Raw genomic sequence first — 18,423 nt, 5'->3', positions numbered from 1 at the left:
CCGATGACCCGATCCTTCGTTCAGCAGCAGAAACCTAGCTCCAGGTAGCTGTGATTTTTCCGCGGTCTGGAAGTCCCTCCAACCTCTGCTAGAACATTTACACCGAGCTCCGGCTTCTCATTAAGCCAGCTTCGTCCTCTCCAAGTGTCCTCCAGAGTGTCCGCTATGACAATCGACTGAATCGAAGATGAACCGTCGGAGAAAATAAATTCTCCTTTTTAGTACCTGGCTACGTTGGTTGGAAAAGGAAAAGGCGAAGAGTTGGAGAAGGACAATGAAGCCACATTATGCGAGAAGGGTGGAAATGGGGAACGTAGAAAACGGAGATTGCTAGGTATTCGCGGCCCTGGCGATCTTATATCCGTCACTTATTACGTTTCACGGCGGTCGTTTTACTCGTCGCATTTTTACCGAGTCGAACGATAATTTTTGCCGTGATTTTCGATTATGAAAATTCAGATTTGTACGAATAGATCGCGGCAGATTATGCATTCATGAGAAATTTAAAGGCGGCAGAATGCACGAAATCATACATAAATAATACAGCAGCGGATAAAAGAGAGTTTAAAATTGATTCACTATAATGTACAGAAGGATACATAAAGTTTCAAATCGATGTTATCGTATCGAAAGCTTTTTATCGTGTCGATGATTCATCCAGTGAAGTACAACGTAATTCATTTGAAACGATTTTCGATGAAACCAATAGATAACGAATTAATTTAATTACTACTTCTTATTGACTCAGCCTGTATCATATTTATTCGTTGCTCTTATCGTTGAAAATAAATTCGTTTTGAAAAATTATGATACCCTTGCAACATTTTCTATTTCATAAACTTTCTTTTGGCCGCCACTATATAAAAGCGTGCAGAGTACGAAAGAGCGAAAGACTTCCTCTGCTCAACTTCCATTTCTTTAAACGTGTTCATGAAAATACCGATTTGCGCAAACATCCAAAGTCCATTTACGAATGTAACCAAAGGAATGTAACCTAGATAGAAATGCGGTTCATCCTTTAAATATTACGACGTGTGTGCTAGATACGCTTTACTTTGCACGTTCTATACATCCTTTATACATCTTTAATTCAAACATCTTATATTTGCACATTTCGATTTCCCATAAATGCATAGACACGCACAGTTTAGCGATGATCTTGGTCGCTTGAGCGATTCCATGATTCTACGATTGGATTTTTATTACACGAAATGGAATGATGAAATGGACTTTTGGTTTTTAGATCTTGTTTTTTGCATTTCGGTAAGGAGCTAAGGATTTCGGAAGGATTAAGGGTTGAGGATTAAGGATAAGGAAGAAGTTAAGGATTTGGATAAGGAAGTTAGGGTAAGATAGGAAGTTAGTTAGGTTAGGACTCTTACTTTAATATTTCCTTGATCGTACGTGGTCTGAATGAATAGTTCGAGCGCGTATAAGAGCAATTAAAACGAATAGAGTTTCCAATTCTTTAATTGTTTGTATTAATTGTTTCCACCATATAAAAAATTGCCGCTATCAGATTTGTTGATTTTAACGAAAATACGAATGCTTATTTTTATTGAGACGAAAAAGCAATTACATGTACTTACGTATTTAACAATTATTGTGTTGGTGAGGTGATCGTCGGTGAAGGTGCCCACGAGAAATACTCTTCATTTTCAACAATAACGTTTATTAAACTCTTAACAATTAACAACCAGTAACGATTAACACTGTGACCCTCAAAAGTCAATAAACCGTTTCTCTAATTGTGTTAGCTTCGCTTAACCTTTCGCACTTCGCAGCTCGGGGCAGAATGAATCTTTTTGGTTCAAAACCGAAGAGATTCTTTTCTTTGTTGCCCCTCGATATCTCCACTACGCGTGTGTTTATTAGAAGTCCGCCACATTAGCAACTAAGTGATTGCGGATTTTGTCATTAGATGATGATTACAAAATCCGCAATCACTCAGTTGCCAACCCAATGTATGAGCTTGTTAACTTTCGGCGTACTATTTTAATTCTAATTAACTGGATACAACATATTTACTTACACGTTAAAAGTGTCCATCTGTATTTCTCTAAGTGAATGACTATATTTTACTCGCATCATTAAAAACAGGAGAGAATAATATGAAGAGAAATTTCGTAGAAACTTTTTCCATAAATTATAAGAAATAAATAAAATTAAAATAATACGTGTCGCGAACTACAGCAAATTGCAATACAAAAAATTGTTCCTCCCTCTTCAACGTTCCTCTTTCTTTCCTCAGCTGGCAAAGCATCTGCTAATCTACAAATTCCTTCACATGCTTCCAAGTCAAACGCTTCGAAAGCCAACGAAGCCTTTCTCTCTTTTATCTGACAGGCGAAAGGTTGAAAAGCTGCCACAGCGATTCCAGAGACTGACAACTGCAATCGTTTTCACTGATAAAGTGGGTGCGGAATTTAGATAAGGTTTAGCTAGCACTTTACGAACACACGTTTAAAAATGGTCCTAGTTTGTATCCTTTACCGGGACGTCCCTCGAGCGTCACATAAATTGCGTCCTGTAATTTCACCGCGTCGCCCCACGCGGAGCTTCGATCATTTAGAAACAGTTCCAGTGAATTCTCGTTCGAACATTCTCTAAATTCCACCATGTAATATTTCAATATTCTACGCTTTTCCAAATCTTTGCGTTTTTCTTCGATACTTAACTGCACGATCCCTTCAAACGTAGGAAAACATTTCGAAATGCGTGTGTCAGAAAATTACGGTTTTTGAGACTTACGAGAGACACAAAAATGCAGAAAAATAATGTAAGAAAGTCAGCCGATCACTGTCGCGTTGCTTTACACATTTAAACACGCAGAATCACAAATATATTAAAAATACTCTTCTGCGATTTTTATGACAAAATAATTTTATTATGACAGAGGAATTTTGAAGACCTCGCTTGACGCGTAATATGCGAAACGTAATCACCGGATCGTTTTCTACGTTTATGCAAAACTTGAAGACGCAGGAGATGCACAGAATTCGTATTTAACGTAGCAAAAAATACAAGACAAATGTGTATGACATTTCTCGAAATAGGATATTTCTTATCGCCTGCAATATGTAAAACGAGTCTCTATCTAACTTCCATCCTTTTAATTACGTCCACAGCGGTATAAATTTGCATGAAAGTACGCGATCTAGTAATCACTAATGGTGTCGTCGTTTCTAACGCTTACTAGAAAACAGGATGGCCGAAGAATTAAATAACAGCGAGTTATAGGTCGAAAAAGAGATAAAACGAGGACGAAAGGCGGGGGAGGGGACGAGGGAGGGTTCGCTGGAAAAGAGGAAACTGGAGGAGCTCGTTAAAGTGGTCGAAGCGACACTCCGTTCCGCTCTTCAGCCTTGTCGTCTGTCACGATGCACCGAGTCGTTGGTCGGTAAATTGGAAAGAGGCGACGACGAAAAAAAGCTCGATCTGCTCGGCGACGAGCGCACTCGTGGCATCTGATAAGGCACGGCTATTCAATTAGTGTCCCGTGAACCTGTGTGTCGATCGATATCGCCGTTATAAATACGCGTTGGAGGACACAGGAGGGGAAGGAAGGAAATGGAAACAGTCAGAGATGTATATGGGAACCCGGTGAGATGGATTTTGAAGAAGCGGGGAATGCGATGATTGAAAAGGGGGATTTTCGAAATGACTTTTCTCTCGAGTCCCTGTGCGCTTGTAGATGGATGGGGATGAGAGTGGATTTCTCTCTTGTGAAAGCGGAATAAAGGGGGTTAGGGAAAAATATAAATATTTGCTTGTTGTTCGTGGTTTAAAGAAGGGTATATAATATATAAGTAGCGTATACCAATAGTAAGGTTTGTAATATTAAGCGTTTAAATAAATGGTTTCCTCCCAACGCGAAGGAGCGACGTAGCTAAATACGATATTAGGTTGTCCGGAAAGTGTCTTTCTTTTCCAGGCACGTCTTTTACAACAACGCTTCTTTATACAAACATGAAACCTAATCTGTCCAACGTCGTGATCTTTAGTTTGATAGAACAAAATGGATCGTACGTAATTCGATAAAATAATGTAAAACGGAAAATATTGTGCATCCATTATTTCCTTATAATACGAAAGAAACTTTTCGGACGACCTAATACTACTAAATTAACGTTTTATTGAAAAGTTATGATAAGAATACAGTAAACATTTTGATAGAGGATATTAATACTAACGATTATGGTTATTAGCAATCTATTATCGTTTTCCATTAGGTTGGTCACAAGTGTCTGATCATTACGGCATTTTCTGCTTAATTCTTAATGTATACGTTCACATTGTACAATTTACTTTGTTGACAAATGTCCAATATTTTACTTAACTAATGATCAAGCCTGCTACAGAACAAATTAAGAAAGTTGGATCAAAGAACCGTAACGTGCTGTGTATTTATCAAACTAAAAAAAAACTTTTAATTCATAAAGGAACATTATGTTTTATTAGTGTCCGAGATTGTTTATTGTTATGCATTTATGGAAAATTTGATGGCTCAAAATTGCACACGATCTACGCAAATGCATATATATATAAAATATCCAAAATAGAGTATTTGTTATAACTAGAACGTACATTTTTTATAAGCCTATGTGAAATCTGCAAAAATGTGAAAAATGCTTATAACGTGTACGCATATACGAAATTCTACCGAAAAACTCTCTATTTCTCTATCGAAATTCTGTTTCGTCGATCATGTTCATCAAAGTATAACAATATAAAACAATTTTCTATCGAAATTCCATTTGCATAATATAACTATACATTTGCATATAATGTATACGTTCAGTCGTAATAATAGAAATATTTCGCAAGAATATAAAAATCCATGAAATTCCGCAGTCGAATCATCGCCAGAGAATTACGACATCCCCTCCACGACCTTTCGCCAAGCGTCAATTGTGATCGATTTTCAAGCTTAGTCGCGATTAGTCGGGCCCAGGTAACGAGTCGAGGACAGTTTCGTTTGCTCTGTGTCGCGTAACGATGTCTTAACTCGCGTTATTGGATTTCATAATGAGTCGCTGTCGGCGTTACAGCTTGTTTACGCGACGTTACGTGACTCGTGCCCTCGCCGAAAGCTTATTGTGTTTGCATTTAGACAAGTTCGGCCGGCTAAACAACCGTGACCTTTCACGTTCGCCCCTTTCTTTCTTCAGTTAATCGCGTTAAGCCGTACGGGGCTGGTCGTATCGCGAAACTTTCGATTAGTTACCGGTCTTCTCGATAGCGAAGCAAACGTGTTTTTCGTGATAATGGAGCAACTTTGGTGCGTTTCATCATGGAGGTCGTGGAAAAACACCGAAGGCTGCTATGGACCGATGTGGAAGGTTGGTAAAAGTTTCCTTTTGTTTTACGTTAAGTGAGAAGTTCTGCGGAGAAACGACCGATACAAGTACGTCTTTTTTTTCAAAATTGACACGAACATAGGGAATTACACGTAAGATTTCTTTCTACTTTAGACGACTTTGTAAAAGATTATAGAGTTTTTCTGAGTGTAAGTAAGTCAGTTGAAAAATAGTTAACGCGTTGCTGTAATAAATTTTTAAAAGTCAAACTTTTTAGACATTTTGTGAATCGTATCGGTGTTGTTGTGCAACTCAAATGTGCAAAGTGTTAGGAGGAAGGGTTTAATTTCTTAATATTGAGATTTTATTCATTATATTTATTATTTTATTTATTATATGAGATTATTTTTCTTTTACATAAAGTCATATCCCGTAAATATTGTAACGCGTTTATTACATTTTCGTTGTTATACGGTTGTACGTTTGCTGAAAAAGAAAACGTATAAATGGAAAGTACAAACCATTCTGTGTCGAATATTTTTTGTATAGTTTGTCATACGATCTGTTGTGTAGTTTCGATTCATGAACATGTGTTAGCGTCAGTCAACATCTGTGTTGCGAAAAATGTTTGAAAGTAAATACTTAATTAACATGACATTTTATTAAATTTTACTGGAAAAAGTACAGTGAAAAGTATATTCCTTCGCTTAATGAAAACTCTGCTCTTGATTTCTGTCGTCTGTTATCGGTGCCTTGTCGTACCATCAAAACAAACGCTTCGTTTCCCGATTTCTTTTGCCTATCTCCGTACGTTTGTTGTCATTTTGCTCATACAGCTTTTACATATTTTTTTCAAGTATCTTCAAACGATAGATCAACTTCGCATTTTCTCATGCATACAGTTATTTACGAAATTATACTTATAGCTCGTAGGCATTTCTTATGAACACATATTATATTTTGCCTTGTGTTCTTAATATGAGTCTTATATTTATTTTTATAACTTATTTCTTATAAATTATTATTACCTTCTATACATTATTCTTATAACTTGTAGGTATTTCGTATGAATACAAATTATATTTTGCCCCATGTTCTTATTATGAGTCTAATACAAAATTATTCTTATAATTTGTAGGAATTTCTTAAATACATATTATATTTTGCCTTATGTTCTTAATATGAGTCTCATACGAAATTATTCTCATAACGTGTAGGCATTTCTTGTGAATACAAATTATATTTTGCCTTGTGTTCTTAATATGAGTTTTATACGAAATTATTCTTATAACTTGTAGGAATTTCTTGTGAATAGAAATTATATTTTGCCTTGTGTTCTTAATATGAGCTTTATACGAAATCATTCTTATAACTTGTAGGAATTTCTTGTGAATACAAGTTATATTTTGCTTTATGTTTTTAATATAAGTCTTGTGCGAAATTATTCTTATAACTTGTAGGCATTTCTTGTGAATGCAAATTATATTTTGCCCTATGTTCTTATTATGAGTCTAATACAGAATTATTCTTATAATTTGTAGGAATTTCTTAAATACATATTATATTTTGCTTTTTGTTCCTAATATGAGTTTTATACGAAATCATTCTTATAACTTGTAGGAATTTCTTGTGAATAGAAATTATATTTTGCCTTGTGTTCTTAATATGAGTTTTATACGAAATCATTCTTATAACTTGTAGGAATTTCTTGTGAATACAAGTTATATTTTGCTTTATGTTTTTAATATAAGTCTTATACAAAACACTTAAAGGTTTCATTAGCAGTGTAACGTAAGTGGACTATCGTCATTACATTGGCAAAATTTGAAACAAATTTGAAAATGTACATAGAAGTTTCAAGATGTTTAGTGTAGATGATTCTTCACAGAGATCATAAAAGTATTTATAAACAATTTATATATATTATGTATCTAAATATAATAATTTATAAACAATCAATTATTTAGTATATCGGTACACCTTAATGCTTATTGAAACTACTTTTAATACTCATTATATGTTTAATATAATATAATTGTCCAGACTATACATATATTACATTTTTTACGAACTATATATTTGGAATAAATCTCTTGCAACTTTTACATACATTTCAAATTTCGTGTTTCTTATGATACACATAAAACAAACATACAAATTTCCTATGATAAATGTTCAAATATTTTCACGAGTTTAATTGGCTATTCCTTCAGCGTACTAATTTTCTACTAAATGTACATTCGCAATAAATCCTTCCTGACTTCCACTAACATTTCCAAATCGTTTTCAAATTTAATTGACATAATCACCTAGTCACTTCTCGTTACAATACTATTATAATATTACAATAAAAATTTCAAGATGTTTTATACAACGCACACGATATATGCATACAAGTTTTCTACGGTCAAACGTTTGAATACTTTCATTAGTCAGCCACTGTATGCAAAGTTGAAAATTCCTCTAAAACGAGATATGAAACGAAACATCAGAACGCGTCGACGTATCCCAAAAAAAAAAAAAAAGAAAGAAAAAAAAGAAAAAATGAAAGAAAGAGAAAGGGATCGTTCGAACGAACGAAAGGAAGGAAAAGGTCGGCACGTGACCGGTTTTGACCTATTATTCGCGCGCAACCATCTGCGAGACCCTTTTCTCGTTATTCCTGAGCGCGGCGGCGTATCGACGCGCCCGCCGAGCGAACTTTCTTTGGTATTCAACAGGTGAGAGAACGCAGAGACGTTCGGATAAGCGATTTAGACGTATCGCGGTGGCGGACAAAAGCGAGGCCGAGTTTCTGCGATCGATCGATCGCGGCGAAGACTCGGCCCGTGGGGGACTTGTTAAAGTGCCAACGAATTCAATATCGTAATTTTCTGGCAAAGTAGATTTTCCACCGATTAAACCCGATCCTGTTCCGCCCATTCCCGTTCCCTTTGCCCGCTTACCCGCAAAATCCTTTCGATATTCGCCGTAATAATGGTTTCCATTACCGGAGGGTATCCTTAAGCGAAAACCGCCGCGAAATGCATCGAGACATGTAATTTTCAGGATACGACGAGAATTCTTTGTCGTGTGGGTGAAGAAGTATTTACGTAAAGGAGTATCGAACGTGTCGAGGAAATTAAGGTACTGTAGGATTTTTTTTATTTATTTAGAATGGATTAAACAGCAAACGATGGTTATTTAACGCGAACCAAATACAATAATATGCTATAACTAAGACAACTAAATAATTAATTTACAACTCTCGTCGCCACGGTTCCAACGCTCTCTTTTACGCGGATCATCCTCCTCGACAACGCTGACAACACTCTCCACAACGCTGACCGCACTCTCTGACTTCTCAACTCACGACTGATTATCAATTCGTCTTTCTCCCTTAACCTTTTCGCTTCGGCAGTCCAGTCTGCCGAAGCACTGTCACTGAACGGAAACACGCGCCAGAAATACGCACAGTGTGCGTGGTTGCCGTATATACGTTTTCCTAAGTCTTAAATAACAATAATTCTTGTACGAACCGTATATGAAATATCGTTTCACTGTCAATGGATTTAATAGATTTTTTTAGCATGAAACAGTACGCGATCGTTTGGATGTTTGAAATATATTGCGTGAAACGTTTTGATGTTGTTTCATCAATGAGTAACTTTAAGAAGTGGTTAATTCAATATGTCAATAAAATCAACAGATGTTCTGCCGATAACGAAAAAATATATTATTGACTACAGATAGCACTTGTATATGCATCATTTGGATGTCGGATATATGGGGTGCCGGATCCAGGAGACGTCGCGTGGTCGCGGTCATTTCGCGGGTGCTGCCTATAAGTGGCGCTCGAAGCGAAAGGGTTAAGCATCCCTTTGTCGTTTGTCATAGCCCCACAACTTACGCGTTTCGCAACCATCCACGGCCATGGTCACATAGGGCTCTTTTCCGCGTAACTGTTCGACTGAAGGACCGACGACACATTGATGGGCCGCTTGGTCCATTGAAGTTTCCAGGCTCTTTTGGCCTGTCGACACTTACGCTTTTTCGCACGCTTTTTCGCAACATTGTTTATGGTTCTATCTGTGATATAACAGTATTGTGTTTCTTGTGATTTAGCGTGGCATAGGTGGGTGCATATGAAATGTTTTTTCAAACGAAACTTCAAATGTATGTGGATTTTTAAAAATATCAGATATTTGATGGAGCTGACCTTTACGTGATTACTCCATGTATCTTAATAGAAAATGAAATAATCTCAGTGTATATACATCCTCGGTGATTAATTACACAGATTATTTCTAAATAGCTGCAGTAGTGTAGATCTATAAGAATCATCAGAATCCAGGAATTCTTGAAACTGATTCTGATAATTGATGTGTTATGAAAAATGATCTAAGAGCAGAAACGACGATGACTTTAACATTGATGCTACGAAATGCAGTAGTTCGTCCGTTTTCGTTAATGCCGAGCAGATTATCGTTTATCAGTCGCTGCAGTTGCATAAGAGATCTTTCCAATCTTTCGAAGATTCAAGTTAAAATTCCAATTGATAGAATACGCAAATGTTTGCCATCGATTAGCGAATACTCGAATCGTGATCAATCGTCGACAATTATAAAAGTGGAAAATTCAGACTCGTATTGGTTGGAAGGAGATATGGAACGGGTTCCATTTGACTGAAATTTCCAATTTAATAACATCACGATACCAGGCTGCAAAAAGCTTGAAATCCCAAATCGTACGAATTTCTCGCTACGAAACTCTATCAAGCGACCAACGAACCAGTGAAAAGTACGAAAGTCGCCGAAAGAACGTCGTCAAACCGTCTCTAACGTGATCAAACCAAGCTATCCATCGACGTTCCCTTTCAACCACTCGACTCGAACCACTGCCACGAGACTGGCAGAAAAATACAGAAGAAAAAGAGAAAAGAAACAGCCCCTGAAAGGCTCCCTTTCTCGTGACGAATCGAATATCAACGAAAAAATCTCCCTTTTCCATGCAGTTCGTTGTAACGAACGTATAGCCATTCGCCGTATAGGCGAGTTACGCTCGCGATGCTCTCGACGCGTGTATACCGCAAAAACCACCGACGACGACGACGGCCAGAGGAAATCGTGTCGTCGTCGTCGGTGTTTCCCGTGCCCGGTTCCTGGCTTCTTTTCACCGGTGCAAAAAGCTTTGAAAAACGAAAGGGAGAAACGGCAGAAGAAACGAAAGCGAGAGAGACGCCAGAGTAAAAGCATCAAACGTCGGCGCAAAGTGACAACCCCCGGCGGGGCAGGAGAGGTTGAAAAAACCTTTTTTCCCTCGGTCGCATGATCGAACGAAATCTGTCGAGGCTCTGCATGCGTGTCTATGGTTACTCACCGCGGTGGGCACGTTTCAGGCGAATAATGCATTCATGCGATACTGAAACGGTTGATCCCGGTTGTAGCAACGTTCCAACGTCGTCGACGTCGTCGTCGAGACCTTTAATAATTTTTTTTTCTGCCCTATCCATCTTCCTCTCGTATTTTCTCTGTACGCTACGCGCTATCGTTTCAACGTAACTACCGTTTCCTGGTTTACGTGGAATATTTTTCTTCTTCCCTTTCCCGTTTTGTGTGTGTTTTCGAGATGTGTCTCTCTGTAGGAATATAGCGAGCGAACGAGGAAAGGGTGGTTTAATGGTTACGCAGAGTACAAGCAGCGGCTCTCGAATCGACAGATTGAATGGGACTTGGCGCGATTCTATGGGGGTTCTTTGGTTATTCGTTCTGTATGCGGTTGATTTTGCGGGCGTGAAATTGGGCCGGGCAAACGTCGATTTTTTGTTTGGCCATTTACATGTTAATTTGACGATGATCGTATGTATGTGAGAAGGGATTTTTTTTCTGTGAAATTATTTTTTAGTTTGTGAATAGGTAATTGCTCAAATCTTTGGTACAATTTGTATGTAATGATTGGTAATTTGTATGTAACTATGGAAATTTTATTTGTAGGATTTTTTTTTATTTATTTGCGTCTTTAATTTGCACTGTATTAAAAATTACGTTTAAGAGTTGGTATCGCGCTTTGTAGCTAAAATCTTCGTTCGATACTTGGAACAGAGTTTTGGAAGACATAGTAACACGTCGGGAGTTAGTTTTGTATAGCAATTCAAAATTCCGCTACTGTTTAGAATATTAATCGCACGAATATTCATAACTGTATCAATGTAACGAATTCAGTGTATGATTAATAGGAACGTAACATATTTCATAAAATAAAAAATTTGTAAATGAAATTCGCGATAAATCAGTATAATAGAAACAAGGAGAAAAACAATCCATTTTAATAATTCTCATGCGCCAAATATCTTTTATGGTTGACACTCATAAAAGCTTGTACAATAAAACGTCAATTTTTCCGATATATCTTTTCACCGCACGAACGATACGACAACGACGCAACAACGACACATTTCTTTACAACAAATAAACGAAAGTTCTAAAACTCGACAGTGATCCATTGGCTCGGTGTATCGATCAAACCAATTTGTATTCGCAGCTACATGCAACGTAAATTGCAAAGCTAACCGAACTCGAGAGGATGTTGTAACGGGAACTCTTTCTCCATGAAATTGTCCTCCATGAAAATGCTTCGTTGTTATTGCATTTAAATTGCAAAAAATCGTAACGTTGCGGTTTGGGGCCGAATGAGCAACGATCCTGATGATTCCTCATCCTCGAATTTCCGTGTTAGTCACGTCAAAAGCTGGCGAAATGTGAAATAAAAGATTTTCTGCTAAAAAAAAGATTGCTGACTTTGAAAAGCGCTAAAAAGTATGAAATAATTTCTATTTTGTTATTTGTATTTTATCTACACACATATAGAACAACGGTTCCATTACCCATTTAGTTACTAAACAGCATACTAATTATATTGCAACCTTTTCGAGAGGCGGCGAAAAATTAAAAATATTACTAATAAATGGTCTAATTCCATTTCTAATTGTATAACATTAGTAATTGTAATGATTGCATCTCAAGTTAGTAACAAGCTTACTGTATGTGTAATACCATTATCCTGTACACTATTAATATATTGAGCGTAATTTGTATATCGAATAATAAATGGAAGAAGTGAAAGTTATAAATTTTTTTAACTTATATTATATAGATTATATAGATTATATAGATTATATAGATTATAATATGTAGAATATACATTGAGTGGAGAGTTGAGTTTTATGTAATAATTTTTCGTAAGGAAATATTTTCTGTACAATATTCTTCTTCTTCTTTTTCTTCTTTCATTCTTCAGCGTCGCATCGACAACGCGGTCATTAGCTACGGTTTTGCTTATATCTGGATCTCGTTTCATGTGTCTGTTGATTTGATAAATGTTTCATATCCTAACCGTATTCTAACCATATCCTATATTCTCAACACACTATAAAAAGTAACTATTCTAACCGCAAACATTGAAGATTTTCAATTTTTCTCCGTCACAAGCTTAGCAAAATATTCTCGAAAATTTTCATCTCGGGACAGTTTCCAACTATCTACTTCCTATCAAACGGCTGAGCTTAAATTCTTTTCGCCCGCGCCATTCTCATATCGCCTGATACGTTGCGATCGCAGGGGTCGATTTCCCTGAAAAGCTTGGAAAGGAACCGTGTCGGACCATAAATCATCCTTTTTGGGCTTACTTTAGTCAAGCTGGTCGCTATTCGGCTGTGCAAGAAAAAGAGACCCTAAGAGACCTTAACAGTAAATTCTTGTGCACGCACCATAAACCAGGAAAAAATACGATCGACAGGGGAGAGAACCGAGACGATATTTGTCGTTGGCCGCTAAGTCACCCACTGGCAACAACTATCAGAGTATTTCGTTTTTGTGAACTTATTTCGTGACGAGTACCTTTTTAGGTTATTTCAGGGACTAGCTGTTTAGTTATCTTTTATTATTTTGCTCGAAGTTTAGCTTTCAGATTAACAGAAACGTTTAATAGAGCGTAATATATAAAATGATCTGTTTGGAATTTATTTTATAAAGTGTAAGTGCATAAGTATATGTGTGTATAAGTGTGAACGATCGTAGGATTAAATCGAATAATTTTTTTGTTAAACGATCTCTCGTAGTTTCCTAAAGATTGAATTTTTATTTCATTACTTTGGCTGAAAATTGTAGATATTTCAGCATATGCGTACTTTTAATTGGAAAATGTTGTTGTAAATAAATATACGTCGAATGTTGCATTAATAAGTTAACTCATATAACACAGTAATGGGATAAAAAATATCAAGTAACGTAGGAAACTACACATCCAATAGCAATGGTAAAATCGAGTATCAGAACAAATCTCTTTTTCTTAGTATTTATAATGCAACCAAAAATTGTAAGAATTAAAGTAAAAATTTCATGCAATTTCATTTAAAAAGGGGAAAAACATTCGTGTAATCGTAAGAGGAACCATCGTTAATAACCTTCTCGATTATAATGTTAAAATTAAGTTTATGCGTAGAACGGAAAATTACGATAATTAAAAGCAAGATAAAAGAACGTGCCATTAAGAAACTAGCAAATTTACGTATCATGTGACCGTGAAGTACGTACGTACAATTATGCACCTCTTAACAAACAACATTATTCTTCTCGTTACTCATTAACTTCTTAAAGATGCAAGAAAAGAAAGAAACAAGAGAAAAGTTACTATACGCGGAAAACAAGTCAGTTGAAGCCACTATTCATTCTCTGCATATTTCCTGGCCCATTTTTGTTTGTATTTCGCGGTGATCGTAGACCAGAAACGGACGTCCGTGCCGTGAAAAATGACCGTCGTCGCGCTTCCGGACACCAGTACAACCGCACCATCCCTACTGAACTATTCCCGTGCTTTTCTGTCCGGTCAACGAAATGTGCTTCTAAAGCCAACCACCCATCCTACAACCCCCGTAAACCCCTACGCGACCATAACCCGGACGTCGTCGTCGTTCCGCTGGGATCAACCAGCTACAACCGCGTGCGTGGCCTTTTTGAAGTTATACCGCGGTGCAGAGTACGTGCGACTCTGGATACTTGGAGTTTTAGTCTGCTGTACGAAAAAGAAATCGAGGAACTAGGAGTTTGGTGGTACGCGTACTTTTTCACGGATGATGGAAGACGAGTAGAGAGGATGGATAGGGGTGAAACACAAAGTTGAAGGATAGGGAGTAGTATTTTTTACTGTAATTTTCTTTTCCTATTTTTCGATCGCTCTGAGAATGTGAAAAATTAATTAATTATTTAATAAGAAGTAATCATAGTAATGTAGAGGACTTGTACAGAGGATGAGATTTATTAAATGTTATTGCTTGTTGTTGAACCGTCGAGTATATTTAAAATAATAAATTAGTATACAGGCTATATTTGTTGAGACGCTCGTACAGTGTGTAAGTCGTAAAATAGGATCGCTAATGACACGTTAATCAACGTTGATAACTCATTGATAACTGATCGACAACTGTAATTCATTTCCTTGCGATCGCATCCGCTTATTTATACTGATCGGGGGAGAGTCGAAGAATTCAAATTCGTCTTTGATCGACGGCTGCACGTAGTGGCGACATTGCTTTGTCTGGAGTTTATTTATCCATACGTTTTTTGCGTCAAGGCGGTGTCAATGTCCCAAGGCAAAATAACACGAGTCGCTCTCGATTCGCATCGTCCTCTGACTCGTGTGCCGCTACAGTAATTATTGGTAGCATGAGTTAGTAGTATGCAATTAATATTACGATCATGTTCTGGTAATTTAATTTCTATGTTGGATGATTAGAAGGATGATAAGAATAAGGGTGGGTAAGTAAAGAATGGAGAATTGTGAGATAGAGAGTAGTATGTTGGAATTTGATAAATAGTAAAAAATGAGAATAAAAAGATAGAATCGAAGGATAGAGGATATTGTTAATGTTTATTTTCTGATGTTTTATCGAAAGATCTGGAGAAAGCTAGGAATTGATCATCCTTTGGGAGAATTATCAAAAAGTGAATAAAATGTAATCGTAAAGGAATGAAGGGATAGTTGAAACACTTTGTTTCATATTTGATTTCAATTTTGTCTATATTTCGATAGTGGGAATATCCTAGACAGAAAGGAAAAGTTCTCTATATGTCGATATAAAAAAATCTCTTCCTCTCTTTCATTTATAATATCTAACTATACCTACTTTAGACTTCTTGCATAAGAAAAAAAAGAAAAGAAAGAGAAGAGAATTTGAATACGATGATTTATTCCAAAGTTGATAGGGAGATGAATCGCCTTGAAATTTAAAATTCAATTTATACACAGGAGATGAAATATTTCTTTTATCGTATATTACCATTTACTATATATCACAATATCTTCGGCCCTTGAATATTAAATAAAAGCTTTGTAAGAAGAATAAAAAGAATGTAATGTAAATGGAAAGCTACAATTACTGTTATCCCTTAGAATTAGAATAGAATAAAATGTGAATGGTAAAAAATAAAAAATTTGTCGTCGTGTAATTCTTTCTATTTCCAACGTTCGCAGTTACATTTGTTCTATATATACACACGCACACACGTTTTCGGCTCTCTGGACAGCATGAAATATTAAGATAAATGTATTACGCTCGTCGAAGAGCGTCCTGAAAAATAACGTGTCACTCTTCAGAAATAAATGAATATCTTAACCACGCCATCATCAATCTTATCGCTTATCGACCGGTTTATACGTGTACCCGCGTTCAGCCTAATACGTTTCAATTCCAACGTTGGACATTCGAGGAATCTCGAACAGAAATTCCTTCACTTATACATCATGTTACTTTTCAGAACACGTCTTTATAAAATTTTATAGAATTAACAGATGTAGAATACGTTTAATAGCTTCATCGAATTCTGACACGGGTAAGAATTATTTATTGGTTAACTGTAACAGAAAATATATTACAATGAGGTGAATATCTTTAAAAATATTTTTAGGAAGAATTATACGAAGGATTGGAAATCTTAGAATTTTCTCAAATACTTTCGTTACCGCGTGAATATTAATTCTATGTAGAATGATCAAATGATTCTACTTTGTTAAGAAAAATGAAGGCAAAAGGTAGTTTCACTTTTTAAACAACGTATAATAGAATATCGAATTTATTAAGATTTAGATTCTAATTATCGATTACTAACGTTGATTCTCGAGTCTAGATGCTGCAACTACTATTTGTGCCATGTTTCTTCGATAAACAAAATTATGGAAATGAATTATTTATTTTTTGACAGTGGAACGTTAATTATATATCTCGGCAGTAAAATTGTGAAAATTATCTGTGGCTTCTAAGAGACTCGTACCAATTTTGACCATATTTTATTATTACTTGCAACGATTAATTAAAAAAACCCTGATAAAAATCATATTTATATCCGACATGCGATTTCATTCGATTTATTCAGCATACCTCATACGACCATTTATTTTGTTCAAAATTGGGCGTTAGTCATATATTTGGGCAATGAAATAGTGGAACTGATAAAAAGATGAAGCTCGGTTCCCATCTCTCATATGTATATCTCACGTATCAATATTATTCCAATTTTACCATTTTCTTTTGTAATAGTTCATTAAAATAATGTAGCAAAAATCACATTTATCTTCGACACCTGCTTTCGTTCCATTTATACAGCACACCTCATAATCCTCACCAACGATGCCCATTCACCGGCATTTCACGTCCAATAACCCAACCAAATTCCCGAAAACATTGCGCGTTATCCTTCACCATGAACAACCACAATACACCACTGCACCATAAAGCGAATAATTTTGTACGGCCACCATGGTCTGGCCGGTACGGTTTGACGATGGCCGTTTCTGTCGCGTTATTAAACTTTACTCTCGCCGCGGTTTTCGACGTGATCATTTAACACGCGCGTAGTACGAGCGTGCGCCATTTAACTGAAATTTTACGCCACGGGGACACTCTATCGCTTGGACAGTCGTTACACCGCCTGCATGCTCGTGGAATCGCGCTAATTGATTAATGGTCAACAGATGCGTAGGCAGCATGCTAATTCGCCCTCTGATTCTCCAGGCTGTCTCCGTCGTTAAAGCTCTCGCAAAACTCGTCCAACTAACCCCGTAAAATGACGTGAAATTAGGATAACGAAGATAAAAGATTCGCAAATGTTCGATCCTCTTTGACACTCCTTTTAGCGAAATTTTGAGAGATTTTCGAATTACGTCAATACGAACGACTGCAATACAAACCTAACTCGTGGTACGTAATACTGGGTTGGCAACTAAGTGGTTGCGGATTTTGTCATTAGGTGGCAATGACAAAATCCGCAATCATTTAGTTGCCAACCCAATAGAACGAGCCAGAGTGACGGTAAAACATTTGCAAGTGCGATTTATTTCGTACCTTTTTTTAACGACATTTTGAGAAATCTCGCGCTACAGCACGAAATCGTATGAACACGAATGAACTTAAAGTATAGAAACATAATTTTCGATTTAGAATAATACCTGCAACTAGAATAATAAAATTTAGAATAATAAATCTGCAACTGTGATTCGCGTTTAGATGTGGTAACGATTTTTCAGTAAAACGTTACTTTATGGATCTTTAAGTCTTATTAATACGAATGATCTTTAAGATCAGGACGTTCCAATAGCTTCAGTTTAATCGATCGAATCGTTATTTACACTGAATAGCGGGGAAAAAACAAAGAGAAACAATAAAGGATTCGTAATTTTTTAGATTTTTAACGAAGCTCTGTTGTGTTCTAAGTACGTTAACGAGGTTTTAAGAAATCAACTCTATTACAGCCTATAAGTTGTATTAGCATAAACGATTTTATAAGATAGACTGGCAAAATATCTTTTACTAAACCTATGAAATCTCAAAGAAAAGTTGCTTCAATTTTGCATTTCTAGGCGAAGTTGATCTTATGAATGGGAATTACTTCGTGCCATGGTAGGTTTTGTAACGAATGTCGTTTCGAAGTTTGACTCGATTCTGCGTTACATGGATTAAGTTGATTTTATGAACGAAAATTGTTTAATACCGTGCTGGGAAACAGTTTCATTATTTTGAACAGAATTATGACAAATTTGGTAGGATCAACTTGTACTTGGGCGAAGTTGATTTCGCTCGTATGAAATGAAAGTT

General features: G+C 36.4%; 1 protein-coding gene across 5 annotated transcripts in view; it reads left to right on the top strand.

Annotated features, from left to right (window-relative positions):
• Positions 1-5,158: 5,158 nt before the first annotated feature.
• The window catches only part of LOC117239588 (Down syndrome cell adhesion molecule-like protein Dscam2), a 159,509-nt gene continuing 146,244 nt past the window's right edge, over positions 5,159-18,423 (top strand). For 2 of the 5 annotated variants that reach the window (XM_033505296.1, XM_033505298.1), the window contains exon 1: positions 5,162-5,342. In XM_033505296.1, coding sequence (XP_033361187.1) covers positions 5,294-5,342 — 49 coding nt within the window. In that variant the 5' untranslated portion in view covers positions 5,162-5,293. Of the gene's footprint in view, positions 5,343-18,423 lie in introns of all 5 variants that reach the window. The other 3 variants (XM_033505294.1, XM_033505297.1, XM_033505295.1) reach the window with 3 other exon arrangements.

Source organism: Bombus vosnesenskii, unplaced genomic scaffold (assembly GCF_011952255.1).
Source record: "Bombus vosnesenskii isolate JDL3184/JDL3185 unplaced genomic scaffold, Bvos_JDL3184-5_v1.1 scf7180000014105, whole genome shotgun sequence".
Lineage (NCBI taxonomy): Eukaryota > Metazoa > Arthropoda > Insecta > Hymenoptera > Apidae > Bombus > Bombus vosnesenskii.
Note: the sequence above shows the minus strand (reverse complement) of the source record. Positions and strands in the feature narration are given on the sequence as shown.